The sequence below is a fragment of the Octopus sinensis genome, linkage group LG8 (assembly GCF_006345805.1).
Source record: "Octopus sinensis linkage group LG8, ASM634580v1, whole genome shotgun sequence".
Lineage (NCBI taxonomy): Eukaryota > Metazoa > Mollusca > Cephalopoda > Octopoda > Octopodidae > Octopus > Octopus sinensis.
The window spans coordinates 63255342-63282755 of NC_043004.1; the positions used below are offsets into that span (position 1 = coordinate 63255342).

Genomic DNA, 27414 nt, shown 5'->3' on the forward strand with positions numbered 1-27414 from the left:
TATATATATATATATATGTGTGTGTGTGTGTGTTTGTGTGTATATGTATATTTACACATCGCTTACTCACACATACATGACCCTAAATATATTGATATGTATGCTCATGAACTTGTGTATACACACATACACACACACACACATATATATATATATATATATATAGAGAGAGAGAGAGAGAGAGAGAGATAGATAGATAGATAGATAGATAGATAGATAGATAGATAGATAGATAGATAAATAGATAGATAGATAGATAGATAGATAGATGGATAGATAGATAGATAGATAGATAGATAGGTAGATAGAGAGATAGATAGATAGATAGATAGATAGATAGATAGATAGATAGATAGATAGATAGATAGATAAATAGATAGATAGATAGATAGATATAGATAGATAGATAGATAGATAGATAGATAGATAGATAGATAGATAGATAGATAGATAGATAGATAGATAGATATAGATGGATACATAGATAGATAGTAAGATAAGTAGATATAGAGTGAGAGAGAGAAAGCTATAAATAGATAGAAAGATAGATACATATATAGATACATAGATAGATAGATATATCGATAGATAAATAGAAACATACATACATACATACATACATACATACATACATACATACATACATACATACATACATACATACATATATACATACATACATTCGTATGTCTCTACACATATAGGTACATACGAATGTCTGCACATATATCTTATTCACATATATATTCTAAGTGTGTGCGCTTAGTAGTTCCTATTTGCATATATATGCACCTGGTTGCGAAATTTCGGATTTATCATATATTTTATCACATATTGAAGCTGTGAAACATTTGGTGCTTTTCGCATATGCATATATACATGTTCCTCTGCATACTCATACGTATACATATGCACACACATTGAAATGCATATATACATACATACACACACGGTCGCAAATATGTACGAAGTCTTACACACACACACACATGTGCACAAAATATATGTCGAGTTGGTTTATGGTAATGTAAAATTCTTGGGGTTGTTAAATAAGAAGTTTGTGAATATCTCGTAATGCTCTGGGTATGTGATGATCGTATACAGAGAGAGGAATTGGGGAACAATATTTTTATAAATGTATTTATATAACGGATGCCATAACGAAGAGGCTTTTCAATATTTCAATAAACAAATACTTACTCTCTTTCCGCCATCTCGAAACTATTCGGGGATCTGAAATGTAAAAAAGAAAAAGTTAAAGATATCATGTTAGATTTCCTTTGACTTCAGTAACATTACGAGTGGGTTATTAAGCCAAAAAGATTCTCCATGAATGAAGCAGACATAACTTCAAAGAGATAATGATGCACAAGTGTAAAATTTAAGCTAATAATTTAGTTTTGAGCACTGAGATGATAATATGAATTAACAAGTTGCAACTGATGACTCTTAAAGAACAGAAATTACTAGGGGAACACAGCACGAAATATGTACGAGGGTTTGCTGAAAAGTTTCGAGTTTTACGGGTATCGGCAAAGACCTCGTTGGCGACCCAATATTCCTATTACTTTTACTGGATTTACAAAAACTGAAGGGCCGCTGCAATGACTTAGCAAATCCTACAAGGGAATATTTTGAATATAATCAAAATTGACTGATCTAAAGCCATATAATTTTAATCACCACCTCTTATGTAACTCCGAATTGATAGTCTTGAATAATATTTTATTATCAAACTGTCATTAGTGCATAGGCAATTGACATTCCGTATATATTTTAATATATTTCTCTTTACCAACACCCTTCACGGGATACTGTACACATTACAAATCATGATCTACGATGCATTTGTGTGAATCAAACCGAATTTTGTTTTATTTCAATTTGTGTAATTTATTTTATTTACACTGGCATAAAGAAACGTTGATTGGGCCTAACAGTTACTGTAGTCAGAAGGCTAAAACATGTGACACGTATATTTGATTTACTTTTGAATTCTACAAGTGATCCTATCCACTTGCCCCACTTTGACTGTGTAACATATGGTTACGAACACCCATTAATTTCGAGTAAACTTTCTCATAAACAACAAATAAAAAGACAAATAAAAACAATGGTTATTTGCAGGATTAGCTAATAGATGCTAATAGATGCACATTACTTCTCCAGCAAACGTGCTAGTTTGAAGTGATGTCGGTACTGAAGGTGGAATTTCTCAGAAACCATGCTGCTGGATAAGTGGATCTCTCGGACACTGCTGTTAAAAACTTTTCAGATGAAAAATGCAGTGGAAAACAACACTTGGAGTGTTGCTGCTTGTGACGACTCATGCCAAATCTTCGATGCTCCCAGTGATTTCATTAAATATGTTGCCTGAGAGAAGTACAGACACACACACACACATACGTGCAAAAACACATACATACACAAAAAACATAAACAAGTGAATATTCAGAAAGAAAAAGAAAACTTACACATGTACATACATATAAAAATACTCACACAGACTTACACACACATGCATATACAAACATATATGCATGCATGCACACATACATATATGTGTATGCGCACACGTACTGATCCACACACATACGCACAAACAGACAAAATGAACGCAGCTCGGATAACGGACAGAGTCAACGACTATTGAAAAGTTTGCAAGACAGAAATTTTGTGAAAAATAAATAAGTAAATGAGTAGAACAATTACTGGTGAGTGTGTTAAATGATTAACTACTAAAAGAGAATGACTCACCCCAGACGCAAGCGTATATTTATATGTATGTATGTATGTATGTATGTATGTATGAATGAATGTATGTATGTATATATATACACACACATATATATATATATATATATATATATATATATATATATATATATTACGGAGATGTACTCACATAGCAAGTGATTTGATCTGAGATCGTGTGCTGGAACGAAAACAATTGCAGCGTGGAAGGTGTTTGTGAGCCATTTAAGAAACACACAAAAGCCGTTCGATTCACTTCAACATTTAATTTGTCAAAATATTTTTGTCGCTAAAATCCGCGACCTGTTTACTGACAGCACATGAGTACAAACATATATACATACCTACGTATGGGCACACACATACATGGGCAAATGCATACGTGCGCGTATACATATATACGCACATGCGTACGTTTGTGCATATACACATACATACATCATACATACATTCGTACATACATACATACATACATACATACATACATACATACATACATACATACATACATACATACATACATACATACATACATACTTATATATATATATTTAACCCTAACTAACTAGATGTAGGGAGAGAAAACAAACAAGTAATAGTAAAACAAAAGTTCTGTGATATAGAGATAAATGTCTGATAATAGGTTTTAGAGTTTTGTTTTGGAGGTGAGGGTCGTAAAAGACTTCCTATTGAAAGAAATTGAAAGAAGCCCGTCATATATGTACATGTATACATACACAAACACACACACACACACACATACATATATATATATATATATATATATATATATATATATATACGTACATAGATATGAGCGTGTGTATATGTCTCTTTTGTTGTGGCTGTACCCACCACCATTTGACAAACACTTCTGATTTGTTTACTTCACCGTATCATTAAAAAAACGGCAAAGCCGAGCGAAATAATAGGTGCTAGGCTTAATAAAAAGTACTGTGATCAATTCATTCGATTTAAAATAAGTGCTAACCAATGATTGAAAACAATTAAAAATGGAGAAATAAAAGATACATAAATACTTAAATAATTACTGAAGTTTCGTACAAAATTGACTCAGTTCATGTAGCATATATTTTATACGTACGAATATGCGTAATGTTTATAGAAGACGTAAGTGAAAATTTTAACACTTACCTATTGTAACGTGGTATTTTAGATCGACTTCTTGGCACGGTGTTCTAAATGTCTTTATAATCGAATATCTTATTGCTACTCCTACTGCTTATATGGCACATTACATACGGGCAATCCAATTGTTTATTGAAGATCAGCCAACCATGAATTAGTTTTATATATAACCATGAAATACTTTCAAATAGTTTTGATATACAAATTCGAACCAAATAAGGACATGATTTATCGCCCTCAACGACTAGGAGACATAAGTATTTGTATATTTACCAGTAAATATGCACCAGTAAATATGCATGTTTTAGCATGTTGTTAAGTGTTAATTGTTAACATTTTAAGCTATTACAAATCGGTGCTTGTGAAGGACAATAAGTGTTATGAGGATGATTTTAGAGCTGTTATTTCTTAATTGCGGGTGTAGAAGACAAGAGGGAGGTGATAGTTTACTTGAGTATAACAACTGTCTACATTATGTTAGAAGTAGATGAATAGTCATATTTTTATGTGGCTGTGTGGTAAGTAGTTTGCTTACCAACCGCATGGTTCCGGGTTTAGTCCCACTATGTGGCAATTTGGGCACTTTCAACTTATAATATTCGTCGGCAATGAGGATATAAATTACATTTCAATTCTCAGAAATAAATCCCACTTCACCCCTACCAAAAGAATGTCAAACATTTAGACGCATAGAGAGAAACAATTTGGAAATTTCCCTTAAGTACCCGAATATGCAATCAAAAACTTCGTGAATAAAATGAGAAACCCTGTTAACACTGATGAATGACTATTCAGTTCTCCTAAAAGAAGCCGATAATGGAGGCGCGATAATGACCATGGACAATGACTTCTATAAATATAAAATATTAGAAATTCTAATAGAGCAGACTTATTACAAGAAAGAACCAAGGAACGCGGAAGAAAGAAATAATGGATTAAATCAAAACAGTAATGAATATCAAGAGTCCTTCACAGGAAGGAATTTCTTCGTATTACCCAACATCCACAAAAGCTCCGAAATACAGAGGGCCATAAATGATAAGAGGACCCAATAGATAAACATACTAAGACTACTGACCTCAAACTCAGACCATTAATTGCTGGACCTCATGGCCCAACAAAACAGATGAGTCGTTTTTTGGACATACTTCTAAAACCTGTATGCCCATTAATTCCCACCTATACACAGGGCGGCATAGATTTTCTCCAGCGCATTTTACCTACAGTCCCAGAGAGCACTATACATACAAGCTTTGACATCGCCATTCTTCATACCAATATACCTCACGCTTTGAGCCTGGAAACAGTAAAACACTGGATAGAGAAACATAGAGTACGGATAAATGAATACTTCAAACTGACTTCATCACCAAAGCCACATGTCTGGTACTAGAAAGAAATATAATGTGCTTAGCAAAGGGGAATTTTAAAATCATATAATATATTATTATAACTGGAAGTGAAATAAGCAAAATAAAAATCTGCCAACAATTTCTAATGTACTACTGTTTATATATATATATGTGTGTGTGTGTGTGTGTGTGTGTTTGTCCTCCATCACTGCTTGATAATTGGTGCTGGTGTGTTTACTTCTCCATAACTTAGTGGTTCAGCAAAAGAGACCAATAGAATAGATACTAGGCTTTAAAAAAAAATAAATAAATAAAATAAGTGCTGGTTTTGATTCGTTCCACTAAAAAATTCAAGGCGATGCCCCAACATGGCTATAGTCTAATGACTGAAACAGATAAAAGAAAAAAAGGATTTCTTAAATTTTTTTGAATTCATATTTACACTAGTTTCATTGACTGAGACAGCTGAGCAGTTTAAAGAGTGTATGACAAGAATTAACTGATGTTTTTGCCATTTTACCAGAATTATAGCACAAGTGAATCCAGTTCACAGAGTTTAATAATCATCATCATTATCTTCATCATCATCATATACAGTCAAGGAATCCACAGTGGCTGACGTGTTTTCGCCGCTCCTGACCTGTCAGCGGCCAAAGACACAGAAGACACAGAATAACAAATACAACCCAGCAGGATTACTGATAAACAACTGTAATTACTGGAAGATCTACTACTTTCTGTGAGTAATTTGAATTTCCCTCAAAATAAGTTAAAGAATTCCAAACCTACAGTTTGGGACAAAAATTTTAGAATCATAAATATCTCCATTTTTTGTGTGAACATTTTTCCGTCACCTCTTCCTTGAGTATCAGATTATGTAAAATGCCTTCATTGTAACAACACAATTAAATGCACGCTAAAAGTATGACACCACAATTAAATGCACGCTAAATGTATGGACGTAAACACCAGCTAACCTTTATCTTCTTCTTGACATACCTTTTATTGCAATCGCATTATTAAACACGTGGAGAATAAGGAGAAAAAAAAAGAAAAAGAAAAGAAAAAATACTATTTATAGTTTCGCTCTGCTCGTACATGACTCTATTCACAAATACTGTTTATAGTCGGCCCCTCCTTTGATTTTTCTCAAAGTCAAGGTCACTGTTTCACAAGTTCCATCAACACTACTGCGGTCAATTTGAACTCTATTTGACCGACCGTTCTTCATCTCACTTTATGAGCTATTACTACTGCTGCTATCAGAATTTACTGCAGTTACTACTATCGCTACAATTAGAAACATTCAAGTTGACGATGACACCGAAATGTCTTTCCCCGTGTCTGAATTATACCGGTGGCACCAACGAAAAATCCCTTTCTTTCTCTGTGCTGGGAGGAAAGAGAATTTACTATAAAAACAAACCCCCAGCCCCCCCTCCAACGTATAATTTACTTTAAAAAGAAATACTTTAAAAGGGAAAAACGTGAGAAAAAAAAGAAAAATTAATAATCTAATTTAACAATAGACAAAAACATGTGCCTTCTCGCACATAAACACAGTATTCACACATATACAAACACGCGCAGATGCAATTATTGAAGTACTAAATGGCACGTCAAATGATATTTAATCGTGTGGAACATGTTACATGCATATCAATATTCTAAAGTTGGACATACTATCCCTTATCCTAAAGCTGCTTCAGACAATTAGGAAGGGTTCCCGACTCGTGCACCGTCTGCTTTCAATCTTGGATTGTGATTCGGCTCAGCCCAAACTCTCTCAGATTTTGTCTGTTGTTGCCTACTCCTACAAGGATTGCACCTGTTTTTTGTTCCTGATTTAACCCCGATTTGTCCTAGAGCCCATAGAAGATTGTTTTTAGTCAACCATCCATCATGTCAGCTACCTACGGATCGAAACTGAGATCTGCAAGAAGGGCTTCTCATCAAGATGATGGTCCTACCAATAGTCAGCTCAACGAGCAGTTGCTGTTGCTCAAACAAGAGGTTGAGCACCTAAAGTCTGTTGTTGCTCTCTTACTGAATAAACAGTCTCCTGTTGACGTAGAGTCACCCTTGATTTATTCCCTGGAGATGTCCAAACCGAAGGGAACAAAATCGAAACGGCCAAAGAAGGCGAAGGAACCGGCGGTCGTTTCTGCACATGATCGTTCCCGTGCGGATTCTTCCTCATCTGCCTTTTCGGTCCCGGAGGTTCCCCAACCTAATTTGAGGAGCGTAGACTCAAACCCACCTGAAGACCGTTGTTCTCCCCAAAAGAAGAAACGTCGTCAAAACTCCAGTGGGGCGGATTTAGCTATGAAACCTGACCACGATAAACCGTCTCCTGTTGACGCAGAGTCACCCTTGATTTCTTCCCTGGAGACGTCCAAACCGAAGGGAACAAAATCGAAGCGGCCAAAGAAGGCGAAGGAACCGGCGGTCGTTCCTGCACATGATCGTTCCTGTGCGGATTCTTCCTCATCTGCCTTTTCGGTCCCGGAGGTTCCCCAACCTAGTTTGAGGAGCGTAGACTCAAACCCACCTGAAGACCGTTGTTCTCCCCAAAAGAAGAAACGTAGTCAAAACTCCAGAGGGGCAGATTTGGCTATGAAACCTGATCACGATAAAATCTGTTTGGATTCTCCTTCACTTGTCCTTCCCATTAATGCCATTACTCAACCAATTCTGAACGATCTCGATGTGAGTTCATCTGGGGAGTGGTGCTCCCCCAAACTGAAGAAGAGGCAGTGCAGTTCCAAACCAGGCGGGAAAATTATGACCACTAAATCCATTCCGATCGACCCCACATGCTGACATAAGTCCGATGGCTATGAAACCACCCTTTCGAAATCTTCCAATGAAGAATCGAATACCGCAGCTCATAGTAGAGCTCATAGTAGAGCCCACTCAAGATCAGCAATAATATATGGCAAAGTTGAATCCACCTGTGATACAGGCATAAACCGCCTAAAAGATGACATTAATTTTGTTTCTATTTTGGTTGGAGAATTGTTCTCTGTGAACGAAAATGTCAGTGTTCTTAAGGTCGCTCGGCTAGGAAGATTCCAAGCGAACCCAACCGCAGATACTAGACCACGCCCAATAAGGGTAATCTTTTCTTCTGATCGGGAGGCTTCAGTCTTTCTGAACAGAGCTCAGACGCATGCCTGGGAGGACCCCAATATGGGTTTTCGCGAGGAATACTCACTAAGAGAGAGAATTCTCGGAGGAACCTGATATCCGAACTAAAGATGAGGAAACAAATGGGAGAGAAAGGTTTACGAATCCAAGATGGACAGATAATCAAGTCCTACCTCTGGTCCCATGCTGTAGTGCTGACAGGGAAAGTGATGTGAGGGCAAATCGAAGTGAAGTTGATACCCCCGTCAACGATGCTACCTCTGATGCCCTTTATTCTGCTTGTTCCCCAACTCCCGCCCCTCAGACTTCACAGCTCAGCATCGTCTACACCAACTCGTGCTCCTTATTCCCAAAGTTCAGTGAACTATTTACACTGGCCATACGTGACTCCCCTGATGTGATAGCTATCACCGAGACTTGGCTGACTCCAGCAGTAAAGGACTCAGAAATCCACCTGCAGGGCTACGTCCTTTTCAGATGTGACAGAGGAAAAAGGCGAGGTGGAGGTGTTGCTGTGTGTGTTAAGTCTGAGCACAAACCGTCCTGCGGTATTCTACCCACAAATGCTCAACCTACAACAAAATTCGATGCCGTCTATTGCAAGCTGAGCCTATCTGAGTTTTGCCTGCCCGTGTTGGCTGTCTACAGGCCGCCTCTTGCCGACCCCCAGGACGATGCTCATCTACTCGAAGCGATAAGATTCGTTTCAGCTTCGCATGACTGCTTGGTACTAGGCGACTTCAACGCTCCCACGATCGATTGGCCCGCATCAATTTGTACAACATCTTCCCGGTTCGGCCAGGCCCTTCTTGACGTGGCTGAAGATTGTTTTCTATCGCAACATGTTGAATATCCGACAATGCATCGGTCTGGGCAGCAGCCATCTATGCTAGATCTCGTATTCTCCCGCTATCCAAGATCAGTGTCAGACGTATCTGTGTGCGCCCCTCTTGCCAAGAGTGATCATGCGGTCCTGAAGTTCGTCATGCACACAACTTTTTCTACGCCCACGATTACTTCGCTGCCACGTAGAGTCTTCTCTGCAATTAATCTTGAAATTCTAACCGAGGCTTCCGCGCTTCTGGACTGGCGATCCCTGATGACGTTGTCCTCAGTTGACGAACTATGGTCATCCCTCAAAGCATATGTAATCTGTTTGACTGACCAGGCAGTTCCCGTTGGGCTTCCCAAGAGGAAGAAACACAAGCCCTGGGTGACGAAGAAGGTTAAACGAGAACGTCGACTCAGAGATATTGCTTGGGCTGAATTCAAAAATCTGGATTCGACTGCAGCTTTTGAGATGTACAAAACTCAACGAGACCGAGCCGTGAAAATTGAAAAGAAAGAACGCTTCAGTTATGAATACAAAATCGCGGCAAATGCCAATAGCAATCCAAAAACCTTCTTTGCCCATGTCCAGCGGAATTCCCGCTTGAACAACCAGATTGCAACGTTGGTAGACTCAACAGGCGCATCGATTGAGGACCCTTATCAACAGAGTCAATTATTTGCCGAGGCTTTTTCAACTATTTTCAAACAAGATGATGGTCGTGAACCCCCTCCATTTGATAGATCGGTACCTCCAATGCTTCGATTGGTCATCACGCGGGACGAAGTCAAACGTGTTATTCAAGGCCTCGATGTCAACAAGGGTCACGGCCCTGACGGCATACACCCACGGGTTATCAAAGCGTTGGCTCCGGTCATCTGCGAGCCCTTAACACGACTATTCAATATGTCATTGGCGACGGGTGTTATACATGCAGACTGGAAAACAGCGATAATCTGCCCAATTTTCAAGAAAGGGAGCCGCGAAGATCCGCTTAACTACCGACCGGTTTTCCGTACATCAATAATCAGCAAGATGTTCGAAACCATCCTTAAGAAAAGTATGATGCTCCACCTCCTAAACACAGCCTCGATCACTGATTCCCAACACAGCTTCGTGCCGAAGAGATCATGCTTGACCAACTTACTAGTAATGGAAAAATTGGTGACGCGCATCCTCGATGATAGTGATGCTGTTGACATCGTTTTATTGGACTTTGCCAAAGCTTTTGACTCGGTAAACCACCGCCTACTACTTGTCAAGCTTCAAGCATATAGTTTCCATCCGGATATTGTACGATGGGTTGGTGCCATCCTCTCAGATCGCTCCTTCCATGTTCAAGTTAATGGTTCGCGGTCCGACGTCTCCAGTGCGTGCAGTGGCGTGCCTCAAGGTTCAGTGCTTGGGCCCTTGTTGTTCTTAGTCTTCATAAATGACTTGCCCGACGACCTCACGCAACACACCCTCCTATTTGCCGACGATATCAAACTGGTCGCTCCTCCCGGTAGTATAGAGGATCTTCGTCGATGCCTCCACCAAATTTGGAAGTGGTCTAACGATTGGGACCTGTGTCTGAACGTGTCAAAGTGCTGTCATCTGCCTGTCGGCTCTACTCCTGCAACTCAACTTGATTTCGAGCCGGGTCGTCTGCTGCTGGAGTGGACCGATCAGGTAAAGGACCTGGGTATCTTGGTGGATTCCTCCTTTTCGCCTTCGGCCCAGCGCGTCCGTGCTGCCAACAAAGCGCGCGGAATTCTGTTTTTGATTCGACGGTCATTCGGAATGCTTACAGCAGCCATATTCCTACCACTCTATGTCACGCTGGTGAGACCCATATTGGAGTATGGGATTCAAGCCTCTTCTCCTTATCTCCTCAAAGACATACAGCATCTCGAAAGAGTCCAGAGGCTGGCTACCCGCATGGTTCATGGTCTCAAAAATTTGTCCTACGAAGAAAGACTGAGGACGCTCGACCTTTATTCTCTTGAAAAACGCCGCCGCCGTGGTGATCTCATTATCGCCCACAACACCATAAGCGGGAAGTGTAACCTCTCGAAAGAGCTGTTCTTCACTCCTGCTCCGGAGCGTCGGCTGCGGGGTCATTCCGAAAAGCTCTACCTGCGACGATTTCATCTCAATCGAAGGAGAGGAGCTTTCTCCGTCCGGGTTGCGTATCCGTGGAACAAGCTGCCAGACGAGATGGTGAAGATGCCGACGACCGCTTTGTTCAAAGCCTCCCTGGACCTCAAGTGGCCTGAACTCTTTACATGAACACCACCCTGTACTTAACTCCATGTCCCCCTACATGGCCTTGCTATTTGCTTTTGAGCCAAATTAACTAACTAACTAATGCCAACTTTTAAAAAAGGAAAATCATCTTACAATACTTAGTCATATCAAAGGGACATGTAAATTAATTGGAACGTTCACTTCCAGTGGCCTAACTTGTACAAATTTAGTCTAAATACTATATATTTGTCATAAAATACAGTGTACATTTAAACACATAAGGAATCCACTCATGGGATTCAAAACTCTAGAAAGAACACCTAGGTTCTATAACCACAAAATTAGGAATAAAATTCGACAGGAACGAAATGAAAAAATTAAAACATTTTACCATCTACTTTCCTGGACTAATTGGTTTCTGATTTTAGTTTAGCAAGTAAATACCATTTACCCGCTAGGTGAAATCATCCTCAATAGATACACATTGAGTTAAATATATAAACACGAGGTGATCAAAACTATGCGCCTCTTGTTTATATATCCTAATTTTTTCAGAACCTACTGCGCAGACGTAGCCCTTCGCCGGCAGTAAAAAAAAGCCAACTTTTCAATCCCACGATTGGATTACTTATGTGTTTAAATGTACAGTGTATTTTATGATTAATACATAGTCTTTGGACTAAATTTTTACAGGTTAGGCCACTGAAAGTGAAAATTTTAATTAATTTCCATTTCCTTTTCATATATATATATATATATATATATATATATATATATATATATATATATATATATATATATATATATATATATATATATATATATATATATGTATATATAAATATATATATATATATACATATATGTATGTATGTATGTATGTATGAAATATAATTTTTTCTGAATCTTCAGATTTTTAATATGCTAGGTCATTGGTTTTAAATCGATATTAAGTTAATATTCAATTTTTCACCCTTATTATTTAAATATATATATATATATATATATAAATATATATATAAAAATGCTTCTAAATGACTTGGGCTGTGTCTTGCAATGGTAGAGCATGACTGCGGATCAGGCAAATGAAGATTCTAACTTCTGTCTACAAGCTTAGATATTAGCAAGATTTTTTTCAGGAATTCAGACTCACATCTAAAGCTGCAGTTCATTACGCTACCGACATACGCGTTCAGTTCCGACATTCTCACCCACAAGAGAGAAATGGGAGGTGGAGTCCCTTAGGAAACCAACAGAAGAGTGGATTTTGTCCACAGAAATTCTAAAGCAAATAGATTCCGCTTCTTCTACATAGTGAGAGAAGAGCCCTCCTGAAGACATCGAGAAGCTCTCTAACATTAACTCATCATCTGCAAAATCCTGTACTGTAATCTTAGTGTCATAAATACTCGGACCGGAATTCGATGTTCCACCATCCAGACAAGTATCCAGTCCATGCAGATATTGATCTTAGTTGGAGAATCTCCGATGGAATGCTCCGACGGAATGCAGATCCAAGTAAGAATTAGTCAGATGCTGACCGCAGTCCAAATTTCTTTAAGGCCACCATCGGCGCAACCATGCCATAGTTTTTCTGAACACATCCCTGTACATCAAGAAACTTATTGATGTCGACATAACCTTCAAGCATCTCCAAACAAATGTTTCGCATAAGTTCGATGAGTAATGAGAAAGAAAGTATCTGGTGAGTAGTTCATCTCTTTCGTGTAAATGCTGACTGCTGCCACTGCTGAAATAAGGGGCATGTAGATTGTTTTCTGTTGAGAACAATCGGGACAAACTTCTTCCGTGAACGAAAATGAACACAAGTTTTGGAAAGTTGTTATAGTCGTGGTGTTCAGCACTAGATGAAGTCTATGATCCTTTTTCCGGAGACTTTGCTAAAGGCCATAAGTCACATGGGCACAGCATCACGTAAGTATTGTCAAATGAAATATATATATATTCATAATACATGATCTTGAATAACGAGGATATATATTCTGAGAATGTCTTGTAAGTAATTCAATATCGAAACAGTCTAAGATATATATATATATATATATATATATATATATATATATATGTTAGTTAGTTAGTTAGTTAGTTAGTTAGAATTCCGCGCGCTTTGTTGGCAGCACGGACGCGCTGGGCCGAAGGCGAAAAGGAGGAATCCACCAAGATACGCAGGTCCTTTACCTGATCGTTCCTCTCCAGCAGCAGACGACCCGGCTCGAAATCAAGTTGAGTTGCAGGAGTAGAGCCGACAGGCAGATGACAGCATTTTGACACGTTCAGACACAGGTCCCAATCGTTAGACCACTTCCAAATTTGGTGGAGGCATCGACGAAGATCCTCTATACTACCGCGAGGAGCGACCAGTTTGATATCGTCGGCAAATAGGAGGGTGTGTTGCATGAGGTCGTCGGGCAAATCATTTATGAAGACTAAGAACAACAAGGGCCCAAGCACTGAACCTTGAGGCACGCCACTGCACGCACTGGAGACGTCGGACCGCGAACCATTAACTTGAACTATATATATATGTTGTGTCTGTGGGATGGGTTGTGTTTGTAGTGTGGTTGTTTGAGCTAGTGTTTCAGGTGTTTGTAGCAGTGGTCGTGATACAGTATCTGTTTCGGTTGTATTTATCTTGCTGGCTTTATTTCCACTCTGCTGCTTGTGTAGCTGACGTTTGTTACTATTTGTCCATAGATTTGTTTTCCTTTTTGTGTTTTTTCGTTTTTTGGGGGGATAATTTCCATTGACATATTTAGCTTGACAGCCAGCTCGTCTCTGTCCACTAGCCTTTTTACTTCCCCTTCAGAGAAGTTCACTCGCTAAAGAGATGATCTGGTAGCACCAGCGAAGGAAACGCTTGTGTCCCTCAAAGCATTGCACGGACCAGCCTCTAAACACCCTCATCGCTGCCATCGTTGCTGTTGCTGCTGCCGTTGTTGTAGTAATCTTTGCCATTGTTGCTGCTGTTGCTGCTGTTGATGGCCTCAACCTTCTCGGTTTCACTAAAATCCATTTGCATTGCTTTTGTCGTTAACCGCTTCCCTGTTCTTATCTCAGTACTGTTTTTGGTTGTACTGGCTCGTTCTTAGTATGTTCTCTGCTTAACTTCGTACTGCAACTATTAGTGATGGTGAGAATAAAGTTACTTTTGTTTTTGTCTATCTCACTATTTTTGCTGCTATTTTTCTTGCTGCTACTAGCGATGGTGGTGGCGGATGTGGTGATGTTGACCCTGCTGATTTCCCGCGCTCTTTCATACTTCAGATCATTCTCATTGTTGCTGCAGCTGCCATCGCTGACAGACTTCGTCGCATAGGGTAGAAGGTGAGATGGCGACGGAGGAAGAGGGAAATTTTCTTCACCTGAGGGATGGTTGGTGGGAGATACGGCCCCCTTCTCAATGCTGCGGTAATGACAGATAGTTAGGCCATTTTAAATGTATGTTTGCTATGTTTCAAAATAGTTGAGCGTTTTATGAAGGCAAAAATATTGCCCCTTACGAGGCAAAAACAACCACAGAGCACCAGGCAAGAGATTCCTGGTCTTCCAAACAACGAGTTGAAACAAACACTAACCACAAAAAACAGTAATTATAACACACATTTACGTAGCGTCTTCGTAAAGATGTGCTTACAATTCCACAGCAAATATAATAATAATAATAATAATAATAATAATAATAATAATAATAATAATAATAATAATAATCATTTAGCGTCCGCTTTCCATGCTAGCATGGGTTGGACGGTTCAACTGGGGTCTGGGAAGCCAGAAGGCTTCACCAGGCCCAGTCTGATCTGGCAATGTTTCTACGGCTGGATGCCCTTCCGAACGCCAACCACTCCATGAGTGTAGTGAGTGCTTTTTACGTGCCACCGGCACAGGTGCCAGACGAGTCTGGCAAACGGCCACGATCAGATGGTGTTTTTTATGTGCCACCGGCACAAGGGCCAGGCGAGGCTGGCAACCGCCACGAACGGATGGTGCCTTTTACGTGCCACCGGCACGAGGCCAGTCGGGACGGCGCTGGCAACGGCCACGTTCGGATGGTTCTCTTACGTGCCACCGGCACTGGTATCTCAGCTGCATTTCCATTGATCGATTCTGATTCTGATTCTGACTTGCCTCAACAGGTCTTCACAAGTAGAGTTTTGTGTCCCAAGAAGGGAAGGTATGCATAAGTGGACTGGCTACATTTCGTGTAGAAGGCCATGGGTTATGGTCTCACTTGTCTTCCCGGGTCTTCTCACGCACAACATACTTCCAGAGGTCTCGGTCTCTAGCCATTTCCTCAGTGAGACCTAAAGTTCGAAGGTCGTGCTTCACCACCTCGTCCCAGGTTTTCCTGGGTCTGCCTCTTCCACAGGTTCCCTCAACTGCTAGGGTGTGGCACTTTTGCACACAACTATCTTCATCCATTCTCGCCACATGACCATACCAGCGCAAACGTCTCTCTTGCAAACCAAATCTGATGCTTCTTAGGCCCAGCTTTTCTCTCAAGGTACTTACACTCTGTCGAGTATGAACACTGACATTACACATCCATCGGAGCATACTGGCTTCATTTCTAGCAAGCTTACGCATATCCTCAGCAGTCACAGCCCATGTTTCACTGCCATGTAGCATGGTTGTTCGTACACACGCGTCCAACAGTCTGCCTTTTACTCTGAGCGAGAGGCCTTTTGTCAACAGCAGAGATAAGAGCTCTCTGAACTTTGCCCAAGCTATTCTTGCTCTAGCAGTTACACTTTCAGCACACCCGCCCTCGCTACTGACTTGGTCACCTAGGTAACGGAAGCTATCAACTACTTCTAGTTTTTCTCCCTGGAAAGTGGCAGAAGTTGGTCTCAGATTATTTTCCGTGTTTATTGCTCCTGAGCATATGCCACATACAAAAACTATCTTCCTAGTTAGCCTTCCTTTGACATTGCTGCACCTCTTATGTGACCATAGCTTACACTTGGTGCATCTTATAGAGTTTCTACCTACACCTTTTCTACAGATCGAGCAGGGCCATCTACCTGAAGGCGTTTGTGATTTGTCTACCTTCTTATTTATTAGGACTTTGGTTTTAGCTAGATTGACTCTAAGGCCCTTCGATTCTAATCCTTGCTTCCACACCTGAAACTTCTCCTCCAGTTCAGGTAGTGACTCAGCAATTAGAGGAAGGTCATCAGCATAGAGGAGCTCCCAGGGGCATCCTGTCTTGAATTCCTCCGTTATTGCCTGGAGGACTATGATAAATAGGAGGGGCCTGAGGACTGTGCCTTGGTGGACCCCTACCTCTACCCGGAATTCTTCACTGTACTCGTTGTCAACACTCACCTTACTAGCAGCGTCTCTGTACATGGCTCGCACAGCTCTCACTAACCATTCATCTATCCCTAGTTTACTCATTGACCACCAGATATGGGATCGGGGAACCTGTCGAAGGCTTTCTCCATGTCAACAAAAGCCAGGTACAGGGGCTTATCTTTGGCTAGGTATTTCTCTTGCAGCTGCCTTACCAGGAATATAGCATCAGTGGTACTTTTCCCTGGCACGAACCCAAACTGCATCTCATCTAAACTAACTCTCTCTCTAATTAGTTGGGCTATGACCCCCTCCGTAACCTTCATTACCTGATCCAACAGCTTGATACATCTGTAATTATTTGTATCTAGGACGTTACCTTTACCTTTGTAGCAGTTGACTATTATGCTGCTACACCAGTCATTGGGTATGACTCCTTTGTGTATCACCTGATTAACTATACGGGTGACTAGGCTATAGCCGACACTACCAGATATTTTGAGCATCTCTGCAGTGATACATGATGGGCTTTCCCTGTCTTCATTCTTCTAATTGCCTTACCTACCAAGGAACTGTCAACTCGGATAGCTGGTCCCTCTGTTGGGTCATCATTCGGCAGACTCTCTTTATCCCATTCATTTTCTTTATTCAGCAACATTTCATAGTGGCGTCTCCAAACCTCTCTCTTTGCATCCTCATTTAGCGCAAGTGAACCATCTTCCATGCGAACACACTTCTCTCCTAACACATCACAATTCTCTATCACACACTGTCTTGCAACACGAAACACCTCCAGTCTTTGGTCCTCACGGCGCAGAACGTTGGCAAATCTCTCCTCATCTGCTTCCCCTCTGGCTAGATAGACCTGTCTTCTAGCTTCCCTTTTTGCAGTCTGATACAATTCCATGCTACCACCATTCTTCCAGTCCTTCCAAGCCTGTCTCTTTTCTCTAATAGCCCTGTCTACAACATTGTTCCACCACCACGTTACCTTGGGACGAATAATAATAATAATAATAATAATAATAATAATAATAATAAAAATAATAATAATAATAATAATAATAATAATAATAATAATAATAATAATAATAATAATAATAATAATAATAATAATAATAATAATAATAATAATAATAATGATGATTATACACTTATAAAAATCAGCATTGCTTGGAACTACAAGAATTGTTCGCAGTGTTCTCCAAGCATGTCCAGTTAACATATGTAACCTTAATCTGCTGGCTGAGATCAACTGACATTTTCCATCATACTCAGCAAAATAAGCGGTGAGTTTTCATATATGGAAGCACTCCGTCGGTTACGACGATGAGGGTTCCGGTTGATCCGAATCAATGGATCAGCCTGCTCGTGAAATTAACGTGTAAGTGGCTGAGCACTCCACAGACACGTGCACCCTTAACGTAGTTCTCGGGGATATTCAGCGTGACATAGAGAGTGACAAGGCCGGCCCCTTGAAATACAGGTACAACTAGTTTTCATATAACAACGTCAACAACAATAATAATATACATTATTTATTTTATTTACATTCGACGATATTTGTCTTCATCTTGTTTGTTGTTGCTGTAACCTCAAGCTCAATAACCATCTGTTAAGCAACAACTAACCCCAAAGTATACTATCCACTGCAATTATGAAGAAGAGAGAGGATGAGGCCAACAAACTTTCCACAGACTGTCTACTCTATGTGAAAGGCCTCTCCGAAAAGATACAAAAGACATGCGGCCCATATGGCATCAGGACAGTATTCAAGTGTAATACAACACTTCGCAAATATCTCCTTCGAGTAAAACCAACAATAGAAGAGAATATGATCAAAGGCTTTGTGTACTCCATCCGATGCAGCTATGGTAGGTTATAGAAAGGGGTTGGGAACGGTTATTGTGTCATGTTGCTATTTCTTGCTGCCTGCACGAGCGGTTCGTTGTACAACCTTTTGTTTATAACATTTCTGAAGACCGCCAACTTATTTTGTTTTTATTTTGCTGTATATGTTGTGTTAGATTAGCAGGAATGTTATGCGTGGCTGTGTTTGTGATATCTGAATTTTATGTGTGGTTGTGCTTGTGATATCTGAATGGTGTTGTATGTGTGCCATTAATTCCATATTGCTTGTGTTTATTGCTGTGTAGTTGCTGGTTCGAGTTATGTGTGAGAACTGGGTTGTTTTGACTGGTACTGATGCTGTTGTTTTGGTTGCTGTTTTGTGTGTGGAAAGCATAGATGTCAGTGAATTGATTATTTTCTTTGCTGCTGTTGCTTTCGCTGTTGTTTTTGTTGTTGTTGTTGGTGTTGCCCCTTGCCGATGCTGCTGTAATTTGTGTTACTGTTACTGTTACTGTTGCGTTTTTTGCTCCAGTGGCCATCTGTCTCTGCTGGTACTGTTCTTGTCGCATTTGTTGCAGCTGCTGATGTTGTTGTTGTTGTTGTACGGTTCTTGTTGCTTTTATTCCTGCTGCAGTTGTATCTGTTGTTGTATTCGTGGTGTCTGCAGCTGTGCAGCTACCGGTTGGATACCCCGCTTGTGCCGGTGCGGAACTGGTCTAAAAGTAGCGGATCATTCAGATATTTTGATTGTCTAAGGCAGAAAGCCTTTAAATGCTTTGTTTGGCAACAAACGTGACAGCTGGACTTTTCTACCGCTAGCTGTAGGGATCTTGATGAAATCTGGAATCTCTCGTGCGGTTGCAAAATCCGCATGCAATAAGATTTCCATCCCTCTACCACACCAATTTTCTCTTTTGCGCCTCCGTGTTTGAAAACTTTTACATCTCCCCTCTATGCCATACACCGTGACTGCTCTCAGTAAGGATATGTTTACTTCTGGTAGCACCTTCTGAGCCTTCGCAATTTACTCATACGCATCACATTCAGAGCTTTGTTGCTAATTTAGTTCTCAACAAAATTGAAAACTCTAAAATTTATTGGAAAGGACAGATTCCTAGCTACATTTCGGCATAAAAACTGAGATTGTGTCTAGTATAAAAAAAAGATTACTTCAAAAGTTGTAGCAACATTTTTGACCTGATCTTATGTGGCTCTTTCAATCTTGCTCAATTCCAATGATATACATCTTTATATTATTGTTCTCTGTCGTGTCTCTGCTTGCGCATCTGCTGGTGTTTTCGGGTTGACAGTCGTGCGAGTTCTAGTTAGTTTTCTTCATTTCCTTGCAAAGTACCCTGCGCGCGTAAGTGAAAGTGAGATAATGTAATCCCTCGTCTTTCTCTGATTGTCTGTGTGTTTGCAGAATTATTGGAAAACGGATGAACTGGTTTTCACTAATGTTGGCAGCAATACTTAATCGGTAAGTGGCTCAAAATGATGAAAATATGGTTTGATTATCTTAAAAACTGGCGGACGTGTGAATCAAAATGTTGTCATAGTGCAGATATTTTGCGAAATAATTTATGTGTACGCAGCTATGCATCGTTTTGTTCTCAGTACTAGAATCTATTACTAGCGCATAAAAAACATAATTTATATGTATTAAATACAATGATTACTACCCTGGTGACGGAGGCTCGATTCCTTTACGGCATGCATATTGTGTGCGTTACATCTACCAACATTATGACTGACCTCAGAGCACATCGAAATAGCTATTGGATTTATAACATTGAACGTCCTCCCCTTTAATTTTCTCATTTGCACTCATTGTAATTATGATCCATATCCATTTAATTATACCTCAATATGCATCGTCGGAAAGCCTTCGCATTTAGCTTTCTTTAAATGTGCATGCATACATATATGCATATTCTGAGGTTTAACACCAATGCTATTATAATTATCATATGTAATTTGTTTATCCGTATAATTGTTTCCATATCCGCTCAAATTGATCCCTCTTCTAGCCATTCTTTACACAGCGCAATTGATCACCCATAAAGACATCGGAGTATAAGTTTGCAGGATTTGAACCCTATCAAATTCTTTCTATACTGAGAATCTCTGGATTTCATATCTTGAATATATATGTATCTATAAGCATATATATTTAGATATACATTCATTTATATATATATATATATATATATATATATATATATATATAGCAATAATGTAACAGAGGGGATCAAGAGGGTGGTATTCAGCAACTTATAGACATTATATTATGTCTATCTATTCTTAGAAAACAAAACAATTATAACAATATGCAAAGCATAATGTTATACGTGTATGTATATTGTTATAATTGTTTGTTTTTTAAATAAATAAATAGACATAAAATAATGTCTAAAATTTGATGAATACCACCACTAAATCCCCTCCATTTACTTATTGTCGTAAGAATTAAGAGTAAAACAATTTTTACCCTCACCCATGTATTACATTCATAAGTGTAATTGCGATGCAATGAAAAAACACTTGTGTATTAATAATTGAGTATGCCAACAGTATATTGGATAGATATTATCCCTTAGTTGGTTGGATTCACAACCTCTAACTCTCTTGGACTTATATATATATATATATATTAGTATTAGTATAGATATTATAGTATATATATATGTGTGTATGTGTGTGTGTATACATATATACATACATAAATGCAAACACACGCACGCACGGAAACATACGCATACACACACATATACATGGAAACAAGCATGCAGGCGCAATAGAAGCAATTATATGTGCACAGCACATTCAAATATTTTTCGTTTGTTAAATACTCGATATGACTTTACAAGTTGGGAGTGTCGCACATAAGAAAATAGTAGGTCATATGATATTCATAAATGACTTGTTTATAAAAAATAACTTTCTCAGTATTTTTCTGACTTAACTTCCTGAACGAATTCCACTCACTTTACCCTCTGTATTTTTTATTTATTTCTCCTGAGTGGTCAAGAAAACACGCAAAAGCTTTTATTCAATTCTGTAAACGACCTTCTTCATGCTATCTTCTCATTCAGACCTCTGTCTGGTACAAATCGAATTTTTTTTTCAAGATGGGGAAAATGAAATCTGAAGTAATTAAAATGAAATGGCGGATGTCGAGCGTGGAACTGAATCATAGTTTCCTCTCTATACCCATTACAAATTTTCTGTCACAATTTCAATTTATTTCGATTCGAAAATGTCAACAGTCTCTTCCATTCGAAGAACGTTCACTTCAGTAACCATAAATATCTTTCGCTTTTTGGAATTGAAAACTCTTTGCATATTGTGTATTTGACGAACAAACTATTATAATTATCATATTTAATTTTCTTTTATGCGAATAATTGCCTCCATATCTTCTCAAATTATTCCCACTTCACCCATTATTTACACAGCGGAAGCGGCATATGTATATATATATATATATATATATATATATATATATATATATATATATATATATATATATATATATATATATATATATATATGTATGTATGTATGTATGTATGTATGTATGTATGTATGTATGCATAAGGGGTAAACGTTTTTATTTCTCTTTCTATTTCAGAATTACAACTATTTAGCGGTATGAGTTTTGGCTGCTCTTTCTAGTGCGTCGAATGTCCTAAATGTCCATTCCTCATATTGTTGAATGTATATTATATAGTCTTTGACTATTTGTTCTTCCTCACTAGACCGCTGGTAGCGGAAAATTTTTTCTAGAATTTTTTACTACCCTTATATTTATTAATTAATGATTTTTTTACTAATTTTGAAATTAATTCAGCAGTTTATATTTGCTGCTGAGTAGACCGCGCGATTGCGGTAAGATTTGAAAATTTAGGGCATATGTGACTGGAGGCTTCTTTACCATAGCCTCGTGGACATATACTCGTCCTAGGCTCTCTGCTGACGAGGCACGCCAGATGTAAATGAATTTAATTTAATTTAATTAATTCATTTGCCAAAGTTTTGCCGAAACTATGCATAGTCCAGAGATGAAAAGGGTAAACGTTTTTATTTCTCTTTCTACTTCAGAATTACAACTATTTAGCGGTATGAGTTTTGGCTGCTCTTTCTAGTGAGTCGAATGCCCTATATGGCCATTCCTCATATTGTAGAATATATCGATATATATATATATGTATGTATGCATATTTATGTATATATATATACATATATATTAGTATATATATATATATGTGTATGTATATATATATACACAAATATATATATACTAATATATACATATATATTTAGTGAAGGGAAGAAATGGAGCTGAACGAAGATTCTACAAATAAGATCTAATCTACCTCTGCAGTTTCGCCAAGCCATTGCCAGTAATTTTCCCAGAAATTCCAGATATTACGCAACTGTTAACTCACACAAAGTTAGGATAGCCTTCTCCAACACTAAGAATCTCTCACAGATAATTTCCTCCCATAACAATAAGCTGCTAAATAAGACCCTCTCACCCTCGTTCGGAGACGCAGCTCCGTCTAATGCCAGAATAACGCGCAGTAATAATATTAATAATAATGATAATAGAACCGGTATAGAGATTAGTAATCTCCATACCAGCCATGGAGTTAATAATAGGAATAAGGATAGGAGCAATGGTGACGACACTAGCGTTAGTAATGGTAATAGGGATGAGAGCACTGTCCGAGTCATTAATGTAGAGAGTCCCAATAACACTTTTAGCAACGGTTTTGACAACAGTAGCATCACGGACATTAGCAATCACAGCGATCTCAGTGGCAGGGAATATATAGGTGATATTCCATTAAATAGTATTGATAATGGGGTGTATAATGTCGAAGACAGCCGCAGTTCTCACAATCATAATAGTAATAAGAACGCCGTGTTAATATCGGAAGCCAATCCTAATAGAATAAGGTTCTTATCTAGTAATTCCAAGATTAGAAATGCCATTTACCAATGCAGAGTTTATACTGAATCAGATGTCTACTTGTATATCGGAGCGTCATCATCAAAATTGGCCGTGAGAATATCGAACCACTTCACAACATTTCGCGATTCTAGAAAACAACACGCGACCGGACTAAGTAAATTGATCTGGCGTTTGAAGAACGCGAATTCAGCATTTAGACTGGAATGGTCGATTTTATCGGTGTCTGTACCGTTTGATAGAGGCAAAAGAATCTGTAATCTCTGCAACTCTGAACTTTTTCACATTTTGTTCGCCCTAGGGCAGCTAGTTAGGCGATTTTGCAAAACTCTTTCAGATGTTCCCACTGGAGGCGGAACACATTTCTTGCATACAATTGAAGCCTAAGATAATTAACACCTTGATGTCCTAAGAAAAGAAAAAAAATTTGGAAAACATTTCGAAAAAAATTTTGAATTAAATTTGTAAAGGGAAATTACTCACCTTTTAGCGTATGATCTGCTACTTATTTAGAAACAATATCAGGGATTATACTCCCCTTGTTTGACAAGTCATCTGTGTATAAACTGACCACAGACGAACACACAGACACAGGCTTTTATCAGCTGCTTGACCTACAATATCTGCAATATATTTTCCCTCTAGCTGCGTCCTAACATACTGCCACACATACACAGGCGCACACACACATACATATAAGTAGTTTCTCACACCCAAATAAGATAGCTTTCATTCTTAAAACAATTCGAACATTAACATTAGTTATACAGAATATATTCACACTCTTTGGTTTTCTGGAATTCTTCCCCTACCAAATTTGACCGCAGTTTGACCTCGATTTATTCCAACGGACTTTTTCGTCGGCCTTCACCCACCCTGACGTCAACGCACACTGAGAGACAGTTTTGTGCCTTACCATGGGCTCACTAAATATATAAAACTTCAATTATCCGCGCTAAGGCACGGTTGCGACACCCCATGGTCGTAACCTCAACCGTGTTTTTTCTGTTGTGATTTTTGCTACCCAGGTATCGGTTAAATTTTGAATAATCCGTAACAAGATAATTCATTTATCCATTTCAATAAATATATATATATATATATATATATATATAGCTCGATATATATATATTTATATGCAGCGTCATTGTGTAAATAATGGCTAAAAGTGGGGTGAAATAGAGCAGATATGGAGGCAATTATTCCGAGGCTATTATTCGCATAAACAAATTAAATATGATAATTATAATAGTTTCGTTGTCAAATACAAAATATGCAAGGCGATTTCAATTCCGAGAAGCGAAAGATATTTATGGTTATATATATATATATACATAAATGCAGAGAAACACGAAACGCGCATACAGACACACGTATATATATATATATATATATATATATATATATATATAAATCCAAACACATACGCATGCACAATAGAATAAAATATATTTGCATAGCACATAATCGTGAATAAAATATTTAAATATTTTTTGTTTGTTAAGTGTTCGATATCATTTAACAATCGAAATTGTTAAATTCTCGATATCACTTTAAAAGTTGGGAGTGCCGATTATAAGAAAATAATATGTCATATGAGTTTCATAAATGACTTGTTTATTAAAGAGCAATTTTTATAAGAATACTAGTATTATAATGCTAGTGCATGTATAAATGTGTATATATATGTGTACATATAACATGTACATCTATATATATATATACATCTACACATAAAATACAAAATACAAAGCTATATCTTGATATCGCTAGTGATAAACAATACTCTCAAAATATATAGAGACTGGAATTGTAGGCCAATCTCTTGCAATTTTGATAGAAGTGTGGCTACAATCCAGCCCACCCTTACTTCTGGGGGACATTTCAAATTTTATCCGGGACGTCCTACGTCCCAGATATAAAGGTGAAAATAAAATATTTCCACGTTGCTTCTCTTGTGGCGAATTTACCGCATCTGGTTAGATACTCGATATCTTTCATAGTCGCACCAAAACACTTTTCGATGGTGCTTTCCTCCAGGTGTTCAAATCTTCTATTTTCTCTATATTGTATACTTTATAGACAATAGACTTTTCTTTAATTTAATTATTTCGTTTGTTGGTGTTATCCTAGATTCACCATCTTTGTCGGTGATCAATCCGAAATAGGTTTGTATTTCTTCCATTTTGATTTTAATGAGTTCGCGCCCGCCGACGACTACAGCGAAATTCATTTTTGGACTTTCTTCTATCGAAGGCATTTTACACAAAATCATATACAGAAATGAAATGCATCGAAATTACCATCGTACAAGTGTACATACACGTTACAGTATTTCTGTCAGTCCCGTCTCTCCCTCTTGTCCCTCTCTCTTTGACTCTCTCGCTATATATATATACATACATGCAGAAACCACACGCATATATATGTATAATATACATACATATACATACGTACATAATATATATATACCTGATAGGCTAGTCGGTCACGTGATCACGTGATATCTATCTATCTATATATATATATCTATATATATATATAATATATATATATCGATATCACGTGATCACTTCGACCGACCAGACTATCAGTTGCTACTACACATTGCTGGTCACAATGCGCTTCGCATTGTTTTAGCCTTCAAATGACGCCACCCCAATTGCTAAGCGAGCAGGCCAACAGAAGAAAGAGTGAGAGAAATTTGCGGCTAAAGTGTACAGCAGGGATCGCCACCACCCCCTGCCGGAGACGCGTGGAGCTTTAGGGTTTTTCGCTCAATAAACACTCACAACGCCCGTCTCTGGGAATCGAAACTGCCCTAACCACAGGGGCATTGCGCCTCCATATATATATATAAATATATATATATAATATATATATATATATATATATATATATATATATATATATATATATGTATATGTATATATATATATATATATATATATATATATAATATATATATATATATATATATATATATCTATATATATATATGTGTATTACATATATACATACATACATATATACATGTTCTCTGTGAAAACGCAGTTTTGTACGGTCAAAAGTGTTTTGAAGGATTCGAAGAACAACTGCCGACGAAAAGAATTAGTGATTAACAATGTTGTTTTGAAATGATTAGGCTGTTGCACTAAAACAAAAGCGAGGATGGCGGCGAAAGAAAAGGTAACACATGATTTTAGGCCCAATCGGAGCATGCCGTTTGCGGAGTTAGATCACGTGAATAAAATCTGGAAAGACTAGAAAGTCTAGAAAGAATTGAAAAAGTTGACCATTCGGACTGGGAAGCAAAATAAAGAAAAAAACAATAATTAAGTGTTTGCGCAGACTTTTCGATTGAATTAAATGACTGTTTAGTCGAACACAATTACCCATTACCTATCGCAGAAGTGTTCCCAAGTTTCAAGGAAATGTTCACAACTTTTCTAGATGTAAGCAGAAGAAAAATGTGAATTTTGGATGAGAAAAGACATCAAATATCTGAATCAAGTAATTGGCGAATGAATGCAAAAAAAAAACGTACTGAAGAAAGACACAGAAACTTATTAAAAATGAGATTCATAGAAAATGAAGCAGATAGATTGGAAGAACTAATGAAATGGCGTTATGACACACTTAAGGTACCAGCACAGTTACAAGCCGTTGAACCAAAGTGTACAAATGGAGCAAAAAGGAAGAACACAGAGTTCTTACAATTCAACCCCAAAACGACAAAATATTAAGTTAGAAAACAGGCTATAAGAGGAGGTGTGCTGAATAAAGTAAAATTAAATTGCTTGTTTTGC

The 27414-nt window shown here is 38.2% G+C and overlaps 1 protein-coding gene across 1 annotated transcript in view; it reads right to left on the bottom strand.

Moving 5' to 3' along the window:
* Positions 1-3957, bottom strand: part of LOC115214827 (EEF1AKMT4-ECE2 readthrough transcript protein-like) — an 85954-nt gene extending 81997 nt beyond the window's left edge. Inside the window, exons 1-2 of the mRNA XM_029783858.2 lie at positions 3910-3957; positions 1201-1233 (exon numbers count right to left, since the gene is read on the bottom strand). Of these exons, the coding sequence (XP_029639718.1) occupies positions 1201-1214 (14 nt within the window). The 5' untranslated portion in view covers positions 1215-1233; positions 3910-3957. The remainder of the gene's footprint in view (positions 1-1200; positions 1234-3909) is intronic.
* Between the last annotated feature and the right edge of the window lie 23457 nt (positions 3958-27414).